Here is a 26,998-nt window from a genome sequence, read left to right as displayed (position 1 = left end):
AAATTCGTCAATAAACCACAAAAGGCTCAAAATTGCTCAATTCAGTACACAAAGGGCTTTACTTTGGCCTCTAAAAATGAATTGCCCATTCTTCTATTCATTTTCTAAAGATTTGTCTCTATAAGGACACCTTAGCAAAACCAAAAGCACTTAGAATGGCAAAGTAAATGCTGCCAGGGTCTTGATTAAATGTAGCAAATTACCTCTCTTCTCACTCTCTCATGTGTTTTGGGGTTTTTGTGGGTTTTTTTGTTTTTTGGATCAACATAACAATTCTATGAAGAAAAGTAGGGAGCATCTTGGTTTGTGCCAAAATATTATCAAGAGATTTTAAGGATCAGCATTATTTCACAGGTTTATTGCCCATAGCAACAACACTGTATTTATTTACTTCCTTCCTTCCTTCCTTCCTTCCTTCCTTCCTTCCTTCCTTGTTAAGAAAAGAAAACAACCCTCTAAGCGGTTTACAAAATTTAGTGGTGCCAGAATTCTTTTTGCAGGATAACTAACTTGAGCTTTTTTCAGCCAAAGGGCTTCATTCCCTCATAGGAAACTTTCTGTGGCTCTGCATGGCAGTGGCTGGCAGGTCCACGGGCAAAATTGGGTGAAGCAAAGATGGGACTCTTCCCTTTGTACACTAGGCTACATGCTAACCATGCAAATGGCAGAGGTTTCTGCATCCACGTACATCAAGATGCATTATTTCAGTCCAAGCACAGGCAAAAGCACTTGAGTTGGGTACAGAGCAGGGCAAGTGAGGGATGTTGCTAGATGAGGATGTGCAGCCTCGGTACAAAGAGAGAGAGGCCCCAAAGCCTCAGGTTCCCCACCTCAGGTGTCTCCAGCTTTGTAGAGTAGCTCATTCTTCCCAGGTGTGGGATCTTCTTGAAGGGATTCCACTCAGAAATAATGTGGCACTCAGCAAACCCTGCCTGGAGCCTCCACAGGCCCAGATGACATTTATCAGGAGGTTTGGCCTTGTGTGGTGGACTTTTAAAGAAACAAATAGTCAGCGCAGGAGAGCCCAAGTAATATTGGGTCTGTGGTGTAGGGAGAGGGGACCTTTCTTGTTTAGAATCAGATCACATTAATGTCAATGGGAGCTTTCCACCCACAGCAAATAACCTAGAGGGGTTCATGCGCAAGAGCTCCAGGATTCTGTTCCAGCTCAGGGGAACCACACACAAGCTATTTCTTTTTTTGAGCCTTGGCCGCACAGAAACACTTTCCATGCTGCTACATGCCCAACACTCATACTTTCCAAATTTTCCCAAACCTTTAAAGTTTATACCAATATAGTGGTACCTCGGGTCAAGAACTTAATTTGTTCTGGAGGTTCGTTCTTGTTACCGGAAAAATCCGAGAACTACATTCTTAACCTGAAACTGTTCTTAACCTGAGGTACCACTTTAAGCTAATGGGGCTTTCCGCTGCTGCTGCAAGATTTCTGTTCTCATCCTGAAGCAAAGTTCTTAACCCGAGGTACTATTTCTGGATTAGCGGAGTCTGTAACCTGAAGCTTCTGTAACCTGAAGCATCTGTTACCCCTAGGTACCACTGTAATTTTTAAAGGCCACACGGGGGTCCAAGAGCACGGCATAAGCCATTTTACAAAACAACACATTCACTTGGAGCTGTTTGAACTTTGTGGTGGCGGACATAGACTCTTCTTGCGATCTTTGCTATCTCTGATCATCAGGCCCTTCAGATATACAGGTCAGGCTTAGTGCAAGTGGTTCCTGGAAGCGATTGCTCCATAGGGCAACTTGTCCATCTTCTACAACCTTTTTTTTCTTTTTGTTGTTGTTGTGGGTGCTACGTGGGTGCTGAGTGAGAAATGCACTGGTGCTAAAAATGGGAAGAACAGGCAACGGATCCCGGAAACACCCCCGCAAGGTCAGGAAGAGGCTGCCCTCCCTCCCCACTCTGTCCCCGCCTATTTACAATACTGTGTCCACCCACCTGATCCCTTAAGCTGCTGCTGTGCAGTCCGGAGAGCAATATCAGGTCCCTGACACTTGCAAAGCCGCACCGATTAAGCACTGCCTCTTCGGTGCTTCGGAAGTCACAGAGCCACAGGCACAATGAAACCCAGGTTCAACATTTGGCTGCCTCTCCTGTCCTTCCTTTTTTCAACTTGCAGCACAGTAAGTGTAGCAGGGCAGGGTAGCAACCTCTTAAAGAAACGGCTGAAATAGCTGCCATAGTAGCAAAATCACTGAAAGTCTCATTTTATTTTATTTATTATTTCACATAGTATGATGTTCCTGTGACCCGTGATAACTGCTGCATCTTGGATGATCGATTTGTAAGTCAATCTCTCTTGTTATTCTTGCGCTTCTTACTAATATGGTTACTACTGGCATGTTGGTATGTGTATTCCTTTGTGAAGCAGTTGTTAAAATGTGTGGCTGCTTTTAACGTTGGCTACAGATTGCATGCAATATTTTAAAATAAGCTCATTTATCATTGTGTTTTAAGCTCTCCTTTTGTCTAGCCTACAAGGGGGTGATTAATATTCATCAGGTGCTGCATGTGTAGGGGATGAAAAATTATAGAGTCAGGCTGTTAAACATTTCTTCTTCTGCAGTGTGATTTAAAAGTTCTCTTTTCCTTTAGGGTAGCTTTTGCCCCACCACATGCGGCATTGCAGATTTCTTGAATACGTATCAGCCTACAGTGGATCGAGATCTCCGGATACTTGAACAAATCCTGGAACAGATCTCTAACTCTTCAGGTTTAACGGACCAACTGATAGCTCAGATTCGTCATGCGCACATGGGATCCCCTCAAACTCAGCCAAGTGAGAATGCAAAGGCCACTACAGTACAGTGGAAACATTCCTTCATTTCCCAGTTCATATAGCAGCACATCCCTAACATTTTGCATGCTTTTGTTCCTGTTCTGCAGATGTGATTCCAGGTTATACTCAAAAGTCCAGAGAAATCATTGACGAAATCATCAGATATGAAAACATCGTTGTGGCCCATGAAAATACAATACAGTATGTATCTTCTGTTACTGCAGCTTTGAGGACTTTACTTAATCTCACTGCTTCGCTTCCTCAGTGAAGTTCTGCTGATGTGTTGAAGAAAATGTGTGTGTTCTTATAACTTAATCTGTGTAAACAGACAAGTTGTTTGCTTAGTTAAGGTTTATCACCTAATCAAGCTATTTACTTGTTTAAAGTTATAATCCAACCAAGAGAATTAAGCTATCTGTGTAGCTGCAGCTCCTATACCTGTTTACTTGGAAGCAAGCCTCACTTACTACATTGGGGCTAACTTCTGAATAAACCCGTTTAATCAGACTACAGCAGATGCTTCTTACACATCTAAAGAACACAGATACAGCCATCTATTATTCCTCCAATGAGCTCAAGGCAGCAGACATGGAGGCATGCAGTACAATTATTCTATTAGGTCATATTAGTGCAGAAAAAAAACCACTTGCTCCTAGTATACTGACTGCATCGAGGGGAGAGTGGGATCTCTCACTGGACCTGCACCAAGCTCTGTGCCTTCAGTGGACAGTTTGCTGGACATGCAGAGAGCGAGGTAACTTGAGATAAGACATGATTCTCTGCCCCCCCGACCACCTCCTCACAGTCTAAATGAATTCAGCTTCAACTATTGTTCCAATAAACCTGTCCTGTATTGGGTTTTTCAATTGCTAGGCAACTGACAGACTTGCTGATTTTGAACAATAACAATATTCAACATTTGAAGCAGAAGACTGCTCAGCTTGAGGCACAATGCCAACAGCCGTGCAAAGACACTGTCCAGATACAAGAATTAACTGGAAGAGGTAAGAGTGAGAGCCTAGTACCTGTTTGATGAATTGTGTGCCATCACTCCCATCTTATTGAGGTGGCTAATAGCTCTTTAAAAAAAATTAATCTGTTTCTGATCATGAAGTCCACTCAATTCAAATATATACAGAAATTAATGGGAAGTCGCTGTGACAGGATAATGCCAGTTTATTGTGTACTAACATTTTATGGAAAGGCACTGCATTTGGCTAACTGGCCATTTTATAAACTTATTTCATTCTTGAGCATGAAGCCCAGCCATTTGAAAGCATATTTTTAAATCTGAAAGAACTGGATGTGGGTACAAAGACTGTGGGATTGAGATCAATAGAAATAACTCTTCATTTGACAGTTGCCACTATAAAATGGTTTCATCACTAAAGCATGGAAACAAACAACTTAGTTCTAGTGACTTAGTTCTAAAGATCCAGATGGGCTTAAGTCCAGGCTAACATCTATGGGCTGTCATTCTGTTCTCACCTCAAGTCTAAGCACAATTATTCAGTTTCCATTGATGTCTGCGGCATATGCTCACAAATAAGTATATTTAAAAGTGGAGCCTTGAGGTCGACATGTTTACTGCATTATATCTACTTGTGTCCTTCCACTGATGGAATCCTTTTTGAATGCAGCACAGACTTCCATCAGCTTAAGGTAGTTTTTGCAAAACTTCCCTTTCACCTGAAGTTCCCACTTCACCTACCAAACTGTTCCAAAATGTCCCCCCACCCCCACCCCAACACAACATTTGGAGCAGTTGCAAGAGGCCTCATCTCCTTCCCATTAGTGGAAGTCCCGGCTGGACCAAGGAGTGGAGACAACTTGTGGTATTTTCTGAAGTTTCAAAAGCTTTGCTTGACCTATAAAATTATAAAATCTCTATCTATATAAGTAAAGAGGAGGAGGGCCATAGCTCAGTTGTAGGTTAATACAGTTCCAAGAAAACCACATTTCAGTGCAGACAAATAGGAATGTATCTCGTTAATTTCTGCAGACTTGCGATGAATAATGTAGGTACATCTCAGTGTCCAAAGCATTTTGTTAACAGTCTTTAAATTATGTACTGCAGAACAGTTTCCACGTAGAGCAGAACCAGTGGTTTGAGGGGTGTGGGGTTAGTCTTAGGCCAGGGAGACTTGGGGTCAAATCTCTGTTCAGCCTAAGCTACTTCATGTGATTCTTGAGAGATTAAACTGTGTATATTGCCCTGAGTTCTTTGGGTAAAGCACTGAAGAAGAATGCAAATTATAACGATTGAGGTATGTGGGGCATTTAGTCTTGTTTAGTTAAAATGTGAATACCATAAGCAGCAGTTTCACTAATGTATGTTGCTCCTGTTTCTTCATTATAGATTGTCAAGACATTGCAAATAAAGGTGCCAGGCAGAGCGGTCTCTACTTCATCAAACCTCTCAAAGCCAAGGAGCAGTTCCTGGTCTATTGTGAAATGGATACACTAGGAAACGGGTGGACAGTTTTCCAGAGGGTATGTGATCTGCAAAGCGAATGCGTGGCATGCATAACATATAAGATAAGTCGTATAAAAGGAATACTAATCCTGTTCATTTCCCTTTCCTACCTTTCCAATTCCTTATCAGAGGCTTGATGGGAGTGAAGATTTTAATAAAAACTGGATTCAGTACAAAGAAGGCTTTGGACACCTGTCACCAAACGACCAGACAGAATTCTGGCTTGGAAATGAGAAGATTCATCTGATAACCACTCAGTCTGCTATTCCCTATGCCTTGCGAATAGAGCTGGAGGACTGGAGTGGCCAAAAAAGGTATTCCTCCAGGAGGATTTCTTCAGTAGTTCATGACTCTTATGCTGGTGGTGGTCTAAAGGAAAAGGGACCTCTGACCATTAGGTCCAGTCGTGACTGACTCTGGAGTTGCGGCGCTCATCTCGCTTTATTGGCCGAGGGAGGTGGCGTACAGCTTCCGGGTCATGTGGCCAGCATGACTAAGCCGCTTCTGGCGAACCAGAGCAGCGCACGGAAACACCATTTACCTTCCCGCTGGAGCAGTACCTATTTATCTACTTGCACTTTGACATGCATTCGAACTGCTAGGTTGGCAGGAGTACTAACCTCTCCCATCCAAGTACTAACCAGGCCTGACCATGCTTAGCTTCCAAGATCAGACGAGATTGGGCGTGTTCAGGGTAGTATGGCCATAGACGGTGGTGGTCTAACATTGGCTTATTAACTACATGCTCCTTCCAGGAGGAACAATGGGGATTTCCCCTTCCCAAACTTCACATTTTCTTCCCATGAGAACTTTGTACCTGCTGGTAACACGGCGTTTGGCTCAGAAGGTTAAGAGGAAATAGTGCAATAAAAGCAGGAAAACACATGAGGCCTCCCCACAAAAGGGCTTCCCAGGGAGTAAAAGAGGGGTGAGTGGGGTCTGACCAGAGGCCAGGAGGGGAAAGTAAAGCAATGGATGTCTGGAGAGAGGTACAGTACAATGGTGCCAATGGAAGCAGGGAAGGAAGGCTTTGTGGGGGAAGGAAGAAGAGGTAGATACAGGATCTGTGTATGAGCATTGCTGGGGTAGAGGAACTGTAACACAAAGGCTTGGGGTCTTGTGACTTGTTGGGGTCTGGTAAGTGCAGCAGAAAGGACTATGTTCTACCTGGTTCTTTGTCACAGGACATCATTGCTCTTAGACTTTGGAACTCTGGCTATCCAAAGTTTGCACTGTACAGCTGCCAAATTCTAAGGTATAAACTAGATCATTCTGCTGTCCTCTTCACCCATCCATGCCCCCACTCCAGGTCTGTGGGCCAAAGTCTGCAAAGAGGGCTCTTGCTTTGTCAACACCTGGCAAGCCTGTTATGCTGTGCCATCATCTTTCTACCCATTTGCTACCAGCCAATACAAGTCTTAAGGCTATTGTTGGTTTCTCTGGGTTCTACTGCTTCCTGCAACATGTGATCCAGGCTCCTTCCCAGCAGCCAATCTGACACTGATATCTGTTTCAGCCATTAGTCCACAGCACTAATGAAAGACCACTGGGCTGTCCTCAGTGTTCTTCTACCTGACAATATTCCACTGAAGAGCATAAAAAGCACAATTATATTTGGTTAAAAGATTGGATAAAACTGGAGAATAGAGAGCTACTGGACCTGGAAGGCTTTAATAATCGGTACAGATGGCATTCGTACCTTTGGTATGGGAAAGTGAAAGTCCACAAGAGTTTCTTAGACCATATTTTTAGGGGACCATTATATCAAGTATGGGAAAGGAACAAAAACCTCCTTGAAAGAAAGACCCCATGGTGGATTTCACCAATAGAGGCTTTAACGGTCAAGAAAATAAATGAGGAGATAAACGCCACCTATGAAGAAATGTTAAGAAAAACAGACCAAGGGCCCAAACTTAGACCTTATGAAGAAATAAAAAATTTATTCACTGGTTGGCTGCAATACCACCAGGTGAATGATTTGTTAAAAGAGGATAAGAGGAAGGTGGGTTTTGATGATAAAAAAATCAAAATTTAATATAGAAGTAATAGAAGGCAAAAACAAAACCCTGTCCAGAATTTATGATATACTATTAGAGTGGTACACAAAGGACGAGGAGGTGAAGGAGGCAATGATTAAATGGGCAATTGACTTTGGTTATAATATTGATTTCGAAAGGTGGATAGAAGTTTGGAATTGTAACATAAAGTTCACAGCATGTATGGCACTGAGAGAAAATATCTGGAAGATGCTATATAGATGGTACCACACCCCTGTGAAATTGGCCAAAATGTATAGATTAAAGGACAAGAGATGCTGGAAATGTGGCGAGGTGGAGGGTGACCTATTTCATTTATGGTGGACATGTAAAAAGGTGAAAGGCTTTTGGGAATCAATTTATAATGAACTTAAAAAAATATTTAAGTATACCTTTCCCAAGAGGCCTGAAGCCTTCTTGTTGGGAATGATGGATAAAGAAATTAAAAAGGAAGATAGGACGATATTCCTCTACGCCACCACAGCAGCGAGAATTATGTTGGCACAATATTGGAAAGTGGAAACTATCCCCAACATAAAGGACTGGCAGATTAGAATGGTAAACTATGCTGAGCTTGACAAATTAACAGGTAGAATAAGAGATCAGGATGAACAGGAATTTCTGAAAAATTGGAGCAAATTTTGGAAATATATTGGAATGAATGTTTAAAGTGAACTGACGGGGTTAGAACAATACGACCAGCGAGTGAATTTAAGACTATAGATTGAAAATCAAATACGTAATGGAAGGAGATATTTGATACTTATCAAAAGGATGGAAGGAAGTTCAGATTGTGTGTTTTTCTTTTTTCGGATGAGTGTTTTTTCTTTTTTTTTTTCTTCTCTTTTCTTTGTAATTTTCTCTTTGTATTTTCTTATATGTCTGTTTTTGTGTATAACTTCAATAAAAATGCATTAAAAAAATAAATAAAATAAAATAGCAAATTTTTAATTATAGAAGCAGGTAAAGTTAGTGTACCATGTTATGACCCAGGGATGGTTTGCACCTCATCTCTCAAACAAGCTCTAGTTTACTCCCACAGTAACTGTAATAGCAGAAAACTGCTTTGCTATGGTGCCCAGAACAGAGGAGTGTGATCAAGTCCTCTACGTTTATAGACCTGTTAAGAAGATGCTGTGGGTTAAGCCACAGAGCCTAGGACTTGCTGATCAGAAGGTCGGCGGTTCAAATCCCTGTGACAGGGTGAGCTCCCGTTGCTCGGTCCTTGCTCCTGCCAACCTAGCAGTTCGAAAGCACGTCAAAGTGCAAGTAGATAAATAGGTACCGCTCTGGCGGGAAGGTAAACAGTGTTTCCGTGTGCTGCTCTGGTTCGCCAGAAGCGGCTTAGTCATGCTGACCACATGACCCGGAAGCTGTACGCCGGCTCCCTCGGCCAATAAAGCGAGATGAGCGCCGCAACTCCGGAGTCGGCCACGACTGGACCTAATGGTCAGGGGTCCCTTTACCTGTAAGATGAAGTACTCAGCAAGCAGTTGTTTTAGACAGTTTCTGCGCAAATGCCCCCATTTTGTACCCTTGAAATGCCTGCACCACGTAATATAATTAACAGACATGTCTGAGGAATCAAAAGTAAAAGACACTTAATGCTAGTAAAATTTGGAACGTTTAACTTTCTCCTTTCTACAGCTATGCAGATTACGCCCACTTCAAAGTGGGAACTGAAGCAGACAAGTATCGCCTGACTTACGCCTTCTTTTCTGGCGGTGAGGCTGGTGATGCCTTTGAAGGCTATGATTTTGGAGATGATCCAAGTGACAAATTCTTCACATCCCACAACGGAATGCAGTTCAGCACACCTGACAACGACAATGATAAATTTGATGGCAACTGTGCTGAACAGGACAAATCTGGGTGGTGGATGAACAGATGTCATGCTGCTCACCTCAATGGCAAATATTATCAAGGTAACGCTATGAGCTTTCTGCATGCTCCAAGTCCTCTCTCCCCTCCCCTCCAAACTTTTGAAGGCGGACAGGTAACAGGGGCCTGACTCATCTGATCTCAGGTTTCAGAAAGAGATGGGCAAACATAGACACCTCCTCACATAATCTGGAAATAGTTCCACTTATTCTGAGCCAATCGAAGTTAAAATGGACTCAATCAACGGGTGTTTGATAGGACTGATCTCTTCTCCCTCCAGTCCTATACATTCAGGGTAGGATTCAACAAAAGTGAATCCTAGACTCACTGAATATAGGGCAACTTACTTCTGAGTTAACATGCATAGGTTGCTCCTTTAAGCACTTTTCTGTCCCATTGATTTCAATGAGAGAGAAATCAATTCAACTTTGATATGCTAGCCTTTGGCTACAGCAAGTCTGCAGACGCTTCAGATTTTCCAGGATCAAGTATCTGCTGTGCTGTGGATCTGGACGGCCGGGTACCAGTATATGCATTTTCCTGTGGTGTAAACCATTTATGATTTTGAGATATCTTGAAATAGGAGACTTTAATACTGAAATGGTGCCATTAGCTGATCAATTGGCTCCTTACATATCACACATGTGCAATTAAGAATTGTAATTACAAAGTATGTCCCCTTCACCTCACTTCAGATGCTTACTCTGAATAAGCTTGAGAAGGAACCATTTACTTGTCAATTGACATTTTACATATCACATATTTATTGTGTGTATAACTAAGTGCAGTCCTTTTTTTCTGCAAAAATGTTTAGGGCTACTCTCATTTTCCTACTCATATTGAAATACTGCCCCTCAATGAGGCCAAACTTATGGTAGATTCACAAAATGTTTAGGGGTATGTGTACCCCTGCGTCCCTCCAGAAAAAAATCATTTCTTATTATGAAATGCCCCATTCAACTCAGTGGAACTGACTTCTGAATAAACAAGTTTAGAAACTTGCTGCAGAATTGCTGGGGGCACAGAGAAGGGTAAAGTTAAGTGCAGCTTATCTTCTCATTCTGTAAAAATAATCTTACCATCCACTTACATGATATTATGTTGCTGCTTGTATTTTAGGTGGTTCTTACACAGAGAAAGATGCCGGTCCAAATGGTTATGACAATGGCATCATTTGGGCAACCTGGCGAAGTCGGTGGTATTCCATGAAGAAAACATCTATGAAGATCATTCCATTCTCCAGGCTTTCAGTAGTAACAGGAGGGCAAGCCGGAGGAGTAAAAGAGGTTATTATTATTATTCTTTAGTTGCTTTGCCTTGCCAAAGCAACCGAAAGTGACTTTCAACCAAACACCGAACAAACGAACAAAAAACCAAACATAAATACATTCAAATCAGGGTGATGGGGGTGGTGTGGTTGTACTTTACAAACATCCCACCCACTTATAAAAGCCATACATTGTTAAAGGCCAAAGGTCTGTGTATAGAGAAAAATGGCCCGGTACCTAAAGATAATATGCAGTGAAGGTACCAGAGGAGCCTCCCTGGAGAGAGCATTCCAAAAGTGGGGAGCCACCACAGAAAAGGCCCCTTCTCATGTTGCCACCCTCCAGACGTCTCGTGGAGGAGGCACATGAAGAAGGGCCTCCGATGATGATTGCAGGGTCCAGCTAAGTTTATATGGGGAGAGACTCTTTGGGGAGAGGTTCATAAGGGGAGAGGCTGGATTAGGAGGCCGAGGAGACATTTAGGAAGACAACAAAGTCAATTGAAAATTGAATTAATGGAAGCATTGCACCTGAACACTGTTAACAGCATTTTACTGGCATCTTATGGAAAATATTCTCAGAGCTATTTCATTCTGAATGCTGTTTTATCACATTAAAATCAAAATGGCATATAGATGTGTATAATGGACACATGCAGGGACGCGGACTTATAAAAAATATTGGGGGGGCCCGGGAAAGCTCATGAATAATAAATAAGCTCATGAATATGCAAATAAAGTGGCGCCGCCTCCTCGTGAGCGAATAGGGGAGAGCGTGCTGCGCCTATTAATCAGCTCCAAAGGAAATTGGGTGGAGCTTTTGCTCGGGAGGGAGGGCAGGAGGCATGCAGCCCGCCCCTCCCTGTGCATTTTGGCTGGGGGAGGGGCGGCGATGGCGCTCTGCTGGAGGGGCGCCGGAGATTATTGGGGGGGCGGAGCCCCCCCAAACGAATTTTTGAGGGGGCTCGGGCCCCCTCAAGCCCCATGGAGTCGGCGCCTATGGACACATGGTACCTGATGCCATGTGATGTGGTGTTGGAACTCTAGCAGAGAATGGCTTTAAAATAGGACTAGACAAATTTCCTGGTGGATCATTCTATTGAAACTATCATTTAGCCATGATAACTAAACAGAACCTCCATGTTCAAAATAAGTGTATCTTTGAATCCCAAACTGGAGCGGAGATTGTTGTCCGTTATGGTCTTCCAAAGATTCTTAATTAGTAATGTCTTTGGTTGGAGATTGCAGGGCTCTTTTGTTTCTGTCTTCACAAAATCCTCTTTATAGATGTATGTTATTCAGTCTTTTCTCAGGAGAAAAATGACAGTTGTTCCTTTTTCTTTCTTTCTTGTAGGTTGGAGATGTTTAAAAGAACATTTTTAACAAAGATTTAACTGGTCAAGTTCACAAACTTTTATAAAATGCTACTCTGAAGTTCACAAAGCATCCAAAATGTAGTCTCTGGAACTAGAAGCAAATCATTAAATGTTCATTTCCGCCCTCAAATAAAAGACATTCATTGCTCACGTTTTCCGCTGCATATTCACAGTTGCACAATTTTGCACAAGGTTGTGGAAAACTGAATAGCTCACAAGTTTAAAAGCCTGAATCCTGAAGTTCTCCAGATTGTGTCTGTATCCAACAATGGTATAGCAAAATCCACATGCAAGAAAATATCCTTCAACATAGGCAAAAACTGTTCTAGATTAGAACCACTATTTGTAGTTATTGTTCAATATTTCTTCTCAGTATATATTTGAATAAATATTAATAAATGAAAATGTACTATTAATTGCTTCTTAACTGCTACAATAATTGAAAGGAATTCGGCAAATGTTCAGAATCATCTTCAAAAGATTGTTTATAAATCTGTAAATGCTCTCCTAGCTTTATTCATCAGCACCCTAAAGGTAAAGGTAAAGGGACCCATGACCATTAGGTCCAGTCGTGACCGATTCTGGAGTTGCGGTGCTCATCTCACTTTATTGGCCGAGGGAGCCGGCGTACAGCTTCCGGGTCATGTGGCCAGCATGACTAAACCGCTTCTAGCGAACCAGAGCAGCGCATGGAAACGTCGTTTACCTTCCCGCCGGAGTGGTACCTATTTATCTAATTGCACTTTGACGTGCTTTCGAACTGCTAGGTTGGCAGGAGCAGGGACCGAGCAATGGGAGCTCACCCCGTCGCGGGGATTCGAACCGCCAACCTGATCGGCAAGCCCTAGGCTCTGTGGTTTAATCCACAGAGCCACCCACGTCCCTTCATCAGCACCCTATATTGTTCAATAAGAAACAATACCATACAAAGCCCAATCTATTACATATAGATGACTGCCCTTTATTTAATGTCACCTATGTTTTATTTGAGATGGACCACGGATGCAAATTGATTTTGCGAATAAAAGCACCAAATTACCAGATTTGGCAATTTCATAACCAAACTCATTTCATTGACTCCCTTATTGTTAGGTAAAGGTGTTTGTGTAGTAAATGATACCCCATCCATTCACATTTAAAACAAATTATTTTTCCTTTGTTATTTATTCATATTCCAGAAATTACTTCAGTTTATTTTAAGGGAATAGGAACAGTGCTTTACGAACCACACTGTTTTAATTAGGAATAAAATATACTTGCACCAAACACTTTGTGGCTGAAATTAACCACTAGTATAACAACAACAGCAACAATTTATTATTTATACCCCACCCATCTGGCTGAGTTTCCCAGCCACTCTGGGCAGTTCCCAATCAAGTGTTAAAAACAATACAGCATTAAATATTAAAAACTTCCCTAGATCTGACAGATACACAGAACTGGCTCACTAAAGCTCGTTCTTCAAGAAGCATCAACATAATAAGGCTAAGACTCAAGCTGCCACTATTTAAGGCAAAATTAAATTGAGATAGTCAGCTATGATACCTTGATACCAGTTGTATCCGTGTTACTTCTAGTTTGCTTTGGCACAAACATCATACTACCTTCCCAGATATGTTGCTAAATCTATTATATGGAAATATGGTGTTAAAATAAGAAGAGTTTGCATTGCTCTGAATATAGCGTGGACAGGCGGAGTCCCCCAAACCCTGGGCAGCCCCCATGTGGAATAACGACTCAAGACAATGTGCTATGGGATTAAAATTGGCCGCAACTTTATTATGTTTCAGATGTGGGTAGACCTTGGCTCAGGCATTGGGCATTTATCCCTCCCAGTCCCCATCAGGGTTATCCAGTGTGTGGGGTGGATGGGCTGGCTCTGGAGAACACATGTTCAAGCAGAGAGAGCCCGTCCCCATTACGCCACTGTCGTAGGGGAGAACAATGACGTACGGCCAAAGCCTCCCCTCAAACAACCCCTTTAACGGGGAACCCTGGTATCACCGCTGCAAAGAGGAGGGGGCGTGGGTCACCGCTGCATGCCCTCCCCCATTTAGGGAAGATAGACTAAAGGATTCTGCCCAAGGCCTGATACTGCCAAAGTTGTGACGTTCTGCTACGGGAAAGGCAAACCTGCCAATGCAGGAGAATTCCTTTCCGGCCCTTCAACAGCGACCTTGATGTAGCAGCACCCGCGTTCCTGTAGAGAAAAGGTTAACCTGCAAAAGAAGTCCTAACTGAGGGTGGGTAGGGTGGGAGAAGCTCTGGAGCCAACTGATGATTCCCAGGTAAGATCCTCCCCCTATTGTGTGGGCAGGTGGTCCCTCCCCCTACCTGGCCTGATCACCTGGGCAACACCTCCCCAGGCGGGATTGGGCAACTGGCTGAGGTAGGCGGAGACCTCCAGGTATCCCACCTGGGGAAGGCGAAGCCAAGCCTGTGGTAATGGTGCTGCATAGGGTCCAGGGGGCTGCGCACAACTACGCAAAGGGTGCCCCCCATTTAATGTGGGGAGCGGTCATTGTGATATAGCATTAACTATACATCAGGTATCACTCCAGATAAGGACAGTTGGAATTAATGGGTTGGATCCATATCTGCCATTCTGCAAATAGAAGGGGGGCTGACAGACGGCACTGAGATCTAGAAGAGGCTCTTGCTGGAGGAAGAAGGTGATGTTGGGTGATTTTGCCAGTTCCTCCTCCGTCTAGCAGTGCTACTTCCCACACTATTCTGGAGGGTCCCACAACTTTATACATCTGTTGTGCTGATTTGAACAAATCCAACTCAATCCTCGACAGACGTAGAAAAGCAGATAACTGATGATAGCCCATGAACAGGATATAGTCAAGAAAGGTTACACAGAAATATCAGGTATTACTGTAATTGCAACACAAATGTTTTGCAAATCTCTATCCACTTTTTGGGTAATGCATTTCCTTTTTGTATGTAATGTATAGCAGGCCACCTTAGATCAGGTAGGCCTTTCGTCTGGCCCAGCAAGACTTTTCTTCTATACCGGTACTTGTCTTGACCAACCCCTGCAGAAGAATTTGTAGCAAACACAAGTGAAATACAAAAATACTGGATCCTGTTATCAACTAGGCAGTTTCATAATATCACTACATATTAAACAGCAGGCTACTAGGGGGCTTACCTGGTTTGAAGCTATGATTGTAGAAACAGAAAGCATAGAAAAAGGTCTCTCCCAAATACACAAACTGTGAACTCTACGGGATACGGGGCATAGCAGGAAGTTTAAAACACATGTAGGAAATGTACTTGGAAATAGAAATTGAAGATGAATATTGGTTTAAGATCTGGGAGAAATTCCCTTATAAGTATTCTTCAGCTGGTATTAAAGAAATGATGCTGAAAATACTGAAATAAAACTTTCTTATATTCATAAGAATTCTGTTGGAGTCGATGGGGTGACAGAGGCAACTACTGCCAAATGTGGTGGATGTGCCTGAAAAGTGTAATCATTTTGGGACCCAGTGGTTGGTGAAATACGCAAGATTTTACCCATCAACACATTACAAGATCCCGAAAGCTGCCTTATTGAACTTATATATGAACAAAAAACAGGATTTGACTGGTAAACTTTGATAGTGACTCTTTACAGCACACCTGGTTATTGCCATCATGTTCTTTCTGCTCGTAGGCTTCTCGGAGTAATCAGGTGACTCCACTGTGGGAAATAAGATGCTACTTTAGATGGATTTTTGGTCTGTTCTATCATGCTCCTAAGATCATAGTCAAACCTTCCAAGGACATACAAAACCTGTTAAAACATTTTGAATAGCCTGTCTACCATGTATATTTAAATATGCATTGCCTTCCTAACATGATAAATTGAAACTAGAAGATTGAACCAATAGAGCAGAGCTTCCTAAACTGCTCCATGACCATCAGTTTCATTCCAGAGACCTGTAGGGTCTCAGTGGATTTGTGGTTGATCATGGGAGATGGCACATCCAACACACTTAATATTCATTATGACATTTAATTATACAGTAGTACATCTGGTTACGTACTTAATTCATTCTGGAGGTCTGTTCTTAACCTGAAACTGTTCTTAACCTGAAGCACCACTTTAGCTAATGGGGCCTCCCACTGCTGCTGCGCTGCCGCCGCGCAATTTCTGTTCTCATCCTGGAGCAAAGTTCTTAACCTGAGGTAATATTTCTGGGTTAAAGGAGTCTGTAACCTGAAGTGTATGTAACCTGAAGCATATGTAACCCAAGGTACCACTGTATGTTTATTGCTACTGTATTTTATTGTATTACAATTTGAATTCTACAGATTTACAATTGCTACAATAAGAGGGCCCTCAGCAATTTTCAGGTGGAAATGACTGCAATAGACCATTGGAGCATTGGAAAGATTGGCAGTTGCATGATAAAATTGTTTTATGAAATAAAAGAAACAGACCATAGCCACTCTTTTAAAGGAAGCCACTTTCCAGAAGCGTGTCACTTCTATCAATAAAAAGTTAGAAATTGGAATCTTGTACAAAAAATACCAAAGCCCTTGAAAAATAATCTTCCTGATTCATATTAACTTTTTCTTTTTTCTTTTTTGCACTAAGCACATTGACAAAAATATCATTGGGAAAGACTGAAGTCCCACTGATGTTATGACCACCATGATAGTTGAATGTGTGGCTCATTCAAATAGCCATCTGTCCATAGTCTTGTAACTTTGTAACTCTCCCATGATCACGGTTTATCTTTGGACTGAGCCTATCATTCATTTACTGATAGCGTTTTCAAAATGTGTCCCATATCAAAAGCATGCAGCCTCGGTCCTACACAGATTGGGCATAATTGAGCAAATGTTAGTCACAACTAAGAGCAGCAGTTTGATGCAAATTCTTACTGTGTAATTGGTGGGGTACACCTCTCTCAGAAGGGGCATGATCTGTCCTTGGGGGGATCTACTGCAAGGCCTGCAGCCCACATTTTGGAGTCATAGGTAAGCTGAGAAATGACAAGTTAGGCTGGCTCCATCTTGCAGCAGGCACAACGTGGGTGGGGAAAAGAAGGTAAAGACAGCGCATATTCCCAGTGGTGAGCACTCTGAGGCATCACCCTGGTGAAGGGACGTTTACCCAAGACAGTTCCGCAAACCTTCCCAACTTGAAAGAAACAGGGATAGGAGCAAACCTTGGGCAACTGAAGATTCACTGATCCTAAAATCTGATGGTTTGGGACTCGTGATAAATCAACAACCTCCTCAGCACCAGCCATAAAGATAGCTAATGCACTGACCTAGGGTGAGGTCACCTGATGGAGGAAGATAGCAGAATGAGGGATCCTTATTCTAGCCTCAGAGGCAAGTACGCCATGCCATCCTCTTTGGAAAGTGGGTGATTAGGTTATTCAATTAACTGTTTCATCAGCCACTGTTTTGTGGGAGGAATTTAAGTGCATTCTCTAAATTTAGTTTTGCACAATTAAAGTAAGTTATAGTTTCTGTCACCATAGTACAAAAAATCAACTTTAAAAATAATCAGACTTTTTGCAGTTTGGAAAGTGATGGGGAAATTCATAGAAAAGTGTGGGGTAAGCAAAGGAAGACATATAAAAGCCTCACAAGCAAATCAGGATGAAATCAGCACAAATTATACTTATCATATAACTGTCCCACAAACAAATCAAAACAAATGCTCAGTAAAGACCAGCTATAATCTATTTGTGTGTGTGTAAGCTTTGTACAAGCAAATGAGGATGAATGCTCAATGAACAGGTAATCTGGAGGAGCCAATTGTTTAAAGGAAGTTGCTGCCCTTTATTTAAACCCATCCATGTCTTCATTCCTAGTGTTGGAAATGATGCATTTACCCCATTGCTGGCTCTTTCTTCTGGCTCCAAACAATAATAGCACAGCACAAAATGGCCATTGTAACCATGTGTTTCCTGTAACGTACTAAGCAGTGACACTCCATCAATGTTAGAAATGCCAGCTCTAGATTGTTGACATTTGTCAGCGCTGTGTTCTCCCCTATCCCCTATGTGTTCTATCTATCAATGATTCATTTTAAACTTTAGGTCCTCCTTTCCTGGAATAGGGTTGGATTATCCACCCACGTCTGTGTTCCGTGTTTGCTGGAATTGTGCAAACGGACTTCTAGCAAACAAACCCAAGGAATTTGTGCAACAGACCCCTGGGTCAGCAAACTCAGATGTTGCACTGTGACTCTGCAAACAAAAGGGAAACTAATCATTAATTGTGGGGGGAGATGGATAGTTTAAATTCAAGGTTTAAATTCAACCAAAAATACCTAAGTGGAACACATCCCTTTCTGTCAGATCCACAGCTTTCTGAAGATGTTGCAGTTGAGAGTCTTCTGTGCCCTGCTGTGCTTCAGCGTCACTTGGGTATGAGTTCATTTTATCTGATTCTCCTCTTAGCTTACCAGCTATGTTGCTTTTTGTTCTATTGGTCACCTGCTTGCTTAGAAAGTAATATATTTCAGCCCAAATAAACCTCTTACTACCAGATGAACAGTGAAATGGAAGTGAAATCTGGGGGTTTCTCCTTTCAAATACTTGAATTCAGGAGGGGCGATTCTTGGGGCATCTGGCTGCATCTCCATCTATACAATCTGTACTTGTTTCTATATGTATATACACAAGAAAAAAAGTAATGCATAACTGGTTGCATATAAAAGTGGCCCCAGAAAAGGGAATGTGCTTTCCCAACCAGCTCCAGAGATTGCATCTCAGTGGGACCCTGATGCGGGTTTTGATGATCTGGATGCACATCCAGCTATGTCTTTGCATTGTCATCTGTATGTGTTAGCCTATCTCTGTGCATGCATCTTCCTTGCTGGACTGGGGCAAATGAGTGCTTTATAGGCATGTGTTCATAATACGAGCCTTTTTGATATGCATTATTTTTTAATTCTTCGTATGAAACCTAGTCAATGAAAGTTGTATACAACAAAAAAACTGAGCTCGCAGTTATATTACAAAAAAGACACCAAAATTAATTAAATTACGATGTGATAACTCCCCAGACCAAAGCAAACCCAAGGATAAATTACCTTCATATGAAATCATTACCTTCATATGAAATCTAGCAGCGTTTCAGCATTTCGTGAAATTTGTAACTGTATAAAGCAGAAATCATTCTGACAATCTATACTGCTGAGTTGCTGTTTTTAAGATTGAGTCTACAATTAAATCACAGTAAAACTGAATGAATCACACCAGGGCACGGCAGCTCTCAAAGCTGAAACAAAATGCTTGAAGCAAAGATTCTTGTGATGTATGAGCCTAACCAAACCAAACGTTTCCTATGGAACAGATTCAGATAAGCCTCTCTCTAGTTTCTAAGCTAAGAAGTCAAGTCACCGGACACCCATATATAGCCTATTAAATTATGATTGATCCAATCCATTTGCTATTTTAGCCAGCTGTATTAATGAAAGAGGCATACAAAACTTTGTGTCAAAACATCATGATTTTAACTGAGGAGGATTGCAGCCTACATGAGTGATAAATTCCTCTTTAGTTACTATACCTTTCATATACCTCAATTGTAACAGCAGTTACTTACTAATATTTGCTTGGTGATTTACTTGGCTTATTACTTTCCAGTTGCTTGGTACTTGACAGCATATCAATTGCATGAAGTTGTCCTTTGCGCCAGAAACACACTTCCAGCAAATTCACTCATGACTCACAGCAGTTTTGCTTGCCATTATATTCCACCTATATAGTAACATTTACTTTTAAAGACAGAGCTTGAAAATAAACGACATTGTTTCTCTGCTGTGATGCTAGTGAAACAAGTGCAAAAGTTTCTAATTACTAGACTTCATTATTAGAGGCATCTGGGTATATTTTGGGTTGTTTTGGTAACTCAGTGAATCATTATTAAAGAGACAGTGTGGTGTAGTGGTTAGAATGTCCGACTAGGACCTGGGAAACCAGGGTTCAAATTCCCATTCCGCCATGAAGGGTGACCTTGGGCCAGTCGCCAATTCTCAGCCTAACCTATCTCAGGGTTGTTGTGATGATAATATGGAGAGGGTGAGAACCATGTATGCCACCTTGGAAAGGAAAGAGAAAGAGATACGTAACAATAAATTAGATTAAATAAGTTATAATATTGTTTTGATGTTTTTCCTCTCCTATGACAGGCAGCAGAAGGTGATGCCTCCTTTACAGAGCTCGGAGGAGGAGTACGTGGCCCAAGAATAGTGGAGCATAAAGCCCAGTCTGACTGCAAATCTGAAAAGAATTGGCCAGTATGCTCTGATGACGAATGGGTAAGAGTGAACAAGCCTGAAGCACATTCATCACACTTTATGCTGTGTACCACGGTCTCCATACAAAATCACGGTCATGGCACAATAGACCCTAATGACATAGATATACAATGATACCACAACACGCCTGCAATTCAGAAATTACTACAAAGGGTTTCTTCAAATTTCTAGATTAACTGAAAATCAAGGATGAAAAGCTATGTATTGTTTAGTAATTAAAAAGCTTTCATTGATTATTAATAAAGTCAATTCAGACTACACATATAACCCACTGAATTCAGTCAGACATCACAGTAGGAGCAAACATGTACAGAGTCTAGCTGTTGAGCACCCTGTGTGATAGATTTTGGGCACACAAATCTTAGAAAAAAGACACAGCACTGGGTTTCCTAAAAATATATTCACATGTGACAAAGTTGCTATAAATACAGAACAGTGTTATTATTGCTAGGAAGTCAAATTAAACCAGCTTCTCCAGGGAGCATTCTTGCATAAGCAATGTGGCATGACAAGCAAACATGGTTGAAACTGGGCATGTGATTATAATTAAATCTCATGTGATAATTAAATTACATGTGATTATAATTAAATCTCTATTAGCAGTAATAATAAAATAATGAACCTTGAAGACCAAATAAGTGACATGGCAGATGTTTCATCTGTAATTTTATTTTATTTGCTATTTCCTCATTTCAGGGCACTAAATGTCCTTCAGGATGCCGGATGCAGGGACTGATAGACGAAACAGACCAGGATTTTGCTGACAGGATAAACAAAATTAAGAAGCTGCTTGCGGATAATCAAAACAGCTACAAGACATCAAACATTATTAAACAGGAAATCAATGGCTATCTGGATAGAAATTTGGCCAGTGAGCAACGTGAGTATCATCCACACAAGTGTATTTGTCATCTGACTTCTCTAACAATCGCCAAATACAAACAATTGCTTGTTGCATCCTTATTATATAAGACCAAGCGGACTCAAGTAAGAGTCACAGAATCATAGAACTGTAGAGTTGGAAGAGATCTCGAGGGTCATTTGCTCCAGCCGCCTGCAGTGAAGGAATCTCAACTAGCTCATGCATGACAGAATAGAATTGTAGGTGTTATAATTACACACAAGGAAGACTCATCAAGAGCAACAAAAACTTTCACAACACACTTGCTTTGTATGATTCCACTGTCAAAATAATCTCCTTTCACAAGCTACCTCCATGCATAATCATACAAAGAGGGGAGCAGGATCACACCAGCTGGCTGTACCCTTGGGCCCCTGCACTCAGAGCCAAAGCTCTGTAGAAGGGCACCCACTTCTAGGTGCATGTGCCTAGTGGGTCTATATCATGAGAAAGGCTGAAGGCATAGGATTCTTGAACACACAGTGTCAACCTGCATATCCAGTGTGACATCAGTTACAGCAGGCCTTTAACAACTGTCTGAGACAATTGGGAGAGAAGCACCCTTAGCCAAAGCCTACCCAATCAGCAGCCTCCCAATTTACAATTATCACATCACCTTCATTAATTACTTTGCTTTTAACCAGGCATGGCTATCTGTTTTGGAGTCAAGGACCACATGGACCCATGACCAAGCCTCCAGGTTGAAACATTATGGCAAATGTGGGCTTGGTCCAGATCTCGCTTCCAAAAGCAGACCATGTGATATACTTTCAAATAATGTTCTAAAATAATTCTGAGGATTTATCCTGCCCCCGATCAGAGACCCTGTTTCAACAGTGAAAGCTTCATTCTTCAAGGATGAATATTCACTTATTGTCTTAGCATCTACAGTGTAATAACCACAAAAATGCTTCATTCCTAGACAGACAATTGGTCCACCTAGTTCAGTGTTGTTGAAGCTGAACTTAACTGGAGGGGTTGAACTGGGGCCTTTTGCATGTAAAGGATGTGCCCTCCCAGTAAGTTGGGCTCCTGATATTCTTCCTGAATATTTATGGCCTAGATATGAGCAGAATTCATGCCTCATTATTACTTTCTTCCAACATTTCTTTAACAAATTAAGATCTAGAATGGAATACACAGAAAGGGGAAAATAAAAAAGCTAGGATTCAAATGGCTACAAAAGAGAGTGCCAGTTCATGTAGCAAGTTTTTCATCTCTCTCTAAAAGGTGAATTCTGTGGGTTCCAGTGCAAAACTAAAGGTTGGAAGATTAAGTAATAGGGATGCATAATTCAGGCATACATGGATGCATGCGTCCTTGAGCCTGGCAAAAAAGTGGACAGTACCCAAGTGCTTTTATCTACAATGGCACCCACAGGGCACCTTGATCTCTGCTGGGATCATGACTAGGGTGGGTGTGTCTTCAGGAGTGTTTTTCAATGGGAAAGCAGCATGAGGAGGGAAGGTAAACCCTCCCTCTCAGATACTGCTGTCCCGATCTGGAGAAAAAGACAGTATCATCAAGGGTCATTAAGGTTTGGCCCTACAGGAGCCATTTGCTAATTTCCTCCTACCTAGTGTCCTTATACAGTATAATGTGTTATTATTATCATTGTAGTTCAATTTGTACCTTCAAATAGCTATTGCGGGGAAAGACTAAGCTATTGCGGCTTCTTTTGCTTCAGAAATTGATGATAACTATGGCCAAATATCTGACGATCTGAGAAGGAGACTTGTGACGCTGAAGCAGAGAGTCGCTGACCAAGTTAGCCGGATTAAAGTGCTGCAGAACACCATCCGGAACCAAGTTGTAGAGATGAAGCGTTTAGAGGTAGGCTGCAACCATTTTTTTCAAAAAAATAATAATAAATTCTTGTTCTGGGCTGAATTCCACCCACTCGCCCTTTCTCAAGGGCATCCATCTTCTGTGGAAATACAGTACAAGAGGCATTCTTCTCAACTTCTGGTAGAATTGGACAAATTCTAACTATTTTCTGTTGAGCAATGCCTTACTGCTATAGATGAGGGTTTGGCTTCTTTATTTTACAACAAAACCTTTTGGGGTCACTTCAAGCAGTGATGAAACTGCCATCAGCAATAGCCCAGAGGCATTCCTCCTTTACAAACAAAATAGCCCAATAAATACTTAAGGATACAACAGCTTCGGCAGACTTAGGAATCAAAGCATGCACATTTATACCGAGGTTGTGGTTTTGTATTTTATACATTGCATTTTGTCTTAATACTTAATACCATAATACTGTAAACATTTGCCAGACTGACACACTTCTCTTCTTCTCCCATTTGTATTTTCACCTTTCCATCTCTGCCTAGGTGGACATTGATATTAAGGTGCGTTCCTGCAAAGGGTCCTGCTCTCGAGCTGTCAGCTACAATGTGGACACCGATAGCTATGACAAGATACAGAAGCTGCTTTTACAGGCCAGTTCCATCAACTTGCAGCCGGCATATGAAGCTGCTCCCTTGAGGGTACTGAAAATGAGACCCCTGAAGGATTCCACTGTCCCTAGCCATTTTAAAACGGCTCCTCTGTCGGAACAAGAAGCAGGCATCATTAATCGTATCAAACTGGTTGAAGTCGTATTGGAAGATTCAGAGGCTGCTGGACAACCACATACTAGCAAGTTAGTCACTCCTGGTTTTGGAGGGGATACCTCTGGCAGAGGCGATACCTCTAGTAGTTTGAAAATAGTCGGGCCTTCTGAGTCTCGTCTCTCCCGTACATGCGTCAAAACCATCACTAGAAAAGTGATCAGAGGTCCTGAAGGTCCCAGAGAAGAGGTTGTTGAAGAGTATAAAACATCTGATGGTTTAGACTGTTTCCATTCTAAAGATTTAACCAGAGAAGCAGGAGGCACCACCCACACGAGAGTGACCACTGGGACTGGTGGAAGTGCCTCATCTGACTTTTCTACCCTGCCTCTGAATGCAAAAGAGTTTTTCACCTCAGGTTCTGGTGGCAGAATCCATAGCACAGGGACTGGCAGCCACACATCAACCTTTGAAGGACGCGACGTATTCTCTGACCTTGGTGAGGGAGAAACCGACGACTTCTCCATCTTTGACCAGCCCTCCCCCGACTTCCATTCTCATACAAGTAGCAGCACATCCCATTCCAGGACGGTGTCCAGCAGCAGCAGCAGTTCTAGCGGCTTCAACAAAGGGGGCTCCACTTTCGAAACCAAGTCAATAAAAATCCCATCAGTTGAGCTGCAACATGACGAGAGTGGAGAAGACAGACCTGATTTTCATGCACGCAGCTTGAGTGCAGGAGGAGTGAAGCAGGGAGAAAGCTACACCGGGACAGGTACCCACCCACTGCATGGAAAATAATTATTGAGGGAGCAGCAGTGAAGTGTGCAACCAAACTGACACACAGGTTAAACGAGTGCAACCCATGCCATTGTTTAAATAACAAGAGCAATGTGTCTGTTGGTTGCCATTTTGGAAAGGTGGGGGACATGGTTTCTCGCCATGAGTAATTGGAGAACAAGGCAGTTGTGTACCTAACGTCATGGGTAATGAAAATGTGCATGTAAGCAATCAGTTTGGGGTGGGGGGGGGGAGAGTACAAGGATTCGTTCCACTGTAGCCCCAAATTAAGTGTAGCCAGTTGACTTGAGCATGATTACTGTTTGGATTCCTGTGACCTTGTAATAAAGCTTAACCGAAAACTTCTGTCAACCAGATCAACTTTGTTTTTTTAGACTGTGAGGATATCCACCAGAAACACACTTCTGGTGCCCAAAGTGGCATTTTCAGAATCAAGCCAGCAGGAACCACTAAGGTTTTTTCAGTTTATTGCGACCAAGAGACCACTTTGGGAGGATGGCTTCTGATCCAACAGAGATTGGATGGGGCGCTGAATTTTAACCGGACCTGGGAAGACTACAAGAATGGTTTTGGCAGCGTGGATGGGAAAGGAGAGTTCTGGTTGGGCAATGAAAATCTCCATCTCCTGACCCAGAGGGACACTGTCCTTCGAGTCGAAGTAGAGGACTGGGAGGGCAATAAAGGTTATGCAGAATATAACATACACATAAGCTCCGAAGAAGAAGGCTATAGGCTCAGTGTCTCTGATTATGAGGGGACAGCAGGCGATGCTCTTATCAGGGGTTCAGAGGAAGATGGGGTTGAATACACCACTCACAATAACATGAAATTTAGTACTTTTGATAGAGACAACGACCAATGGGAGGAGAACTGTGCTGAGATATATGGAGGTGGCTGGTGGTACAATAATTGCCAAGCTGCTAATCTCAATGGGATTTACTACTCAGGAGGTCAGTATGACCCAAGGAATAACGCTCCCTATGAGATTGAAAATGGGGTGGTCTGGGTGCCCTTCAAGCCCTCTGATTACTCTCTCAAAGTTGTTAGATTGAAAATTCGGCCTATAGAGACACTCTAGATATCAAAGCAGCAACAACAAGAACTTCCAAAATTATATATACCTCAACATTATGTAGTGTATGCCTGATTGTGTGTGCGTTTTTGGTTTTTTTTTATCCAAAACAACTGAATGCAACTGCCTATAAAATAAATGGGTTCACTCAAAAATACATTTCTGGTGTGTTTAAGTTATTTACAAACAACAGCACAAATAAATATTATAAAATGTCTGTTGGGGATGTCTTTCTCAGTTAAGCCATTTGTATCTTTAAAGTTCTATAACAAATGTAGTATCAAACAATGCACATTACACACTGAGATCAAATTCAGAACCATTCCTTTGAAAAACCAGTGCTGGCTGAGCAAAGAAAGATAATTTCCAGTATTTAAGTCAGAAATGGAGAACCTTTTTTCAGCCTGAGGATTTCATTCCCTCATTGCCAACTTTCCAAGGGCCTCGCATGCCAGTGGTGGGTGGGCCCAAAACAAAAGTGGGCATGGTCAAAGCAAGCAAGGACAAAGTAGGCACACATATTGGGGTGACCCTATTATTCAAGAGACTGAGGCAGCAGTCTCAGTCAGCAGATGCTCATGAGTGCACTCTGCACCCACTTAGCTAGCCTGCTTCCCTCAGGTGTTGTTGAAGATGCTGTCCCATCATCAGTATTGAAGGATGCCAGTCTGGTTGGCTTTTGAAAATGGAATGGGGTGGAGGGGCACCATCTTGTCCTTTGCCTCAAGCAGCAAAGTGTCTTCATCAATACAACAATCAATAAAACCAGTGTGTGCACAGGCATATCTGTAAATTCCCCCTTTCTCACACAGCTTTTTTCAAGCTTAGTTGCTGGAGAGGTGGTGGTCTTAATGGAGATCACAGCTGAGGAGGGGAGGGTTAACCATCTCCATAAATATTGCCCCCCACTCCACTCTCCATGCAATAATAATAATAATAATAATAATAATAATAATAATAATAATAATAAATTTATTATTTATACCCCACCCATCTGGCTGAGTTTCCCCAACCACTCTGGGCGGCTCCCAATCAAGTGTTAAAAACAGTACAGCATTAAATATTAAAAACTTTCCTGAACAGGGCTGCCTTAAGATGTCTTCTGAATGTCAGGTAGTTGTTTATCTCTTTGACATCTGATGGGAGGGTGTTCCACAGGGCGGGCGCCACTACTGAGAAGGCCCTCTGTCTGGTTCCCTGTAGCCTCACTTCTCACAATGAGGGAACCGCCAGAAGGCCCTCGGCGCTGGATCTCAGTGTCCGGGCTGAACGATGGGGGTGGAGACACTCCTTCAGGTATACAGGGCCGAGGCCGTTTAGGGCTTTAAAGGTCAGCACCAACACTTTGAATCATGCTCAGAAACATACTGGAAGCCAATGCAGATCTCTCAGAACCGGTGTTATGTGGTCTCGGCGGCCACTCCCAGTCACCAGTCTAACTGCCGCATTCTGGATTAATTGCAGTTTCCGGGTCTCCTTCAAAGGTAGCCCCACGTAGAGCGTGTTGCAGTAGTCCAAGCGGGAGCATGCACCACTCTGGCAAGACAGT

At 42.3% G+C, this 26,998-nt stretch overlaps 2 protein-coding genes across 2 annotated transcripts; both read left to right on the top strand.

Moving 5' to 3' along the window:
• Window positions 1-1,972: 1,972 nt before the first annotated feature.
• Window positions 1,973-12,255, top strand: FGG (fibrinogen gamma chain). The gene is made up of 10 exons (XM_028745193.2): window positions 1,973-2,147; window positions 2,258-2,308; window positions 2,620-2,803; window positions 2,911-3,004; window positions 3,677-3,807; window positions 5,163-5,296; window positions 5,409-5,593; window positions 8,963-9,240; window positions 10,316-10,482; window positions 11,818-12,255. Exons 1-10 carry the CDS (start codon window positions 2,085-2,087, stop codon window positions 11,830-11,832), a joined length of 1,302 nt encoding a protein of 433 aa, XP_028601026.2. The 5' UTR covers window positions 1,973-2,084; the 3' UTR covers window positions 11,833-12,255.
• Window positions 12,256-18,067: 5,812 nt separating this feature from the next.
• FGA (fibrinogen alpha chain) lies at window positions 18,068-25,606 on the top strand. The gene is made up of 6 exons (XM_028744433.2): window positions 18,068-18,222; window positions 19,992-20,120; window positions 20,817-21,000; window positions 22,709-22,854; window positions 23,358-24,351; window positions 24,752-25,606. Exons 1-6 carry the CDS (start codon window positions 18,172-18,174, stop codon window positions 25,453-25,455), a joined length of 2,208 nt encoding a protein of 735 aa, XP_028600266.1. The 5' UTR covers window positions 18,068-18,171; the 3' UTR covers window positions 25,456-25,606.
• Window positions 25,607-26,998: the final 1,392 nt, after the last annotated feature.

Source organism: Podarcis muralis, chromosome 9, assembly GCF_964188315.1.
Source record: "Podarcis muralis chromosome 9, rPodMur119.hap1.1, whole genome shotgun sequence".
NCBI lineage: Eukaryota > Metazoa > Chordata > Lepidosauria > Squamata > Lacertidae > Podarcis > Podarcis muralis.
The sequence above is the reverse complement of the archived record's forward strand: the minus strand, read 5'-3'. Positions and strand labels throughout refer to the sequence as shown.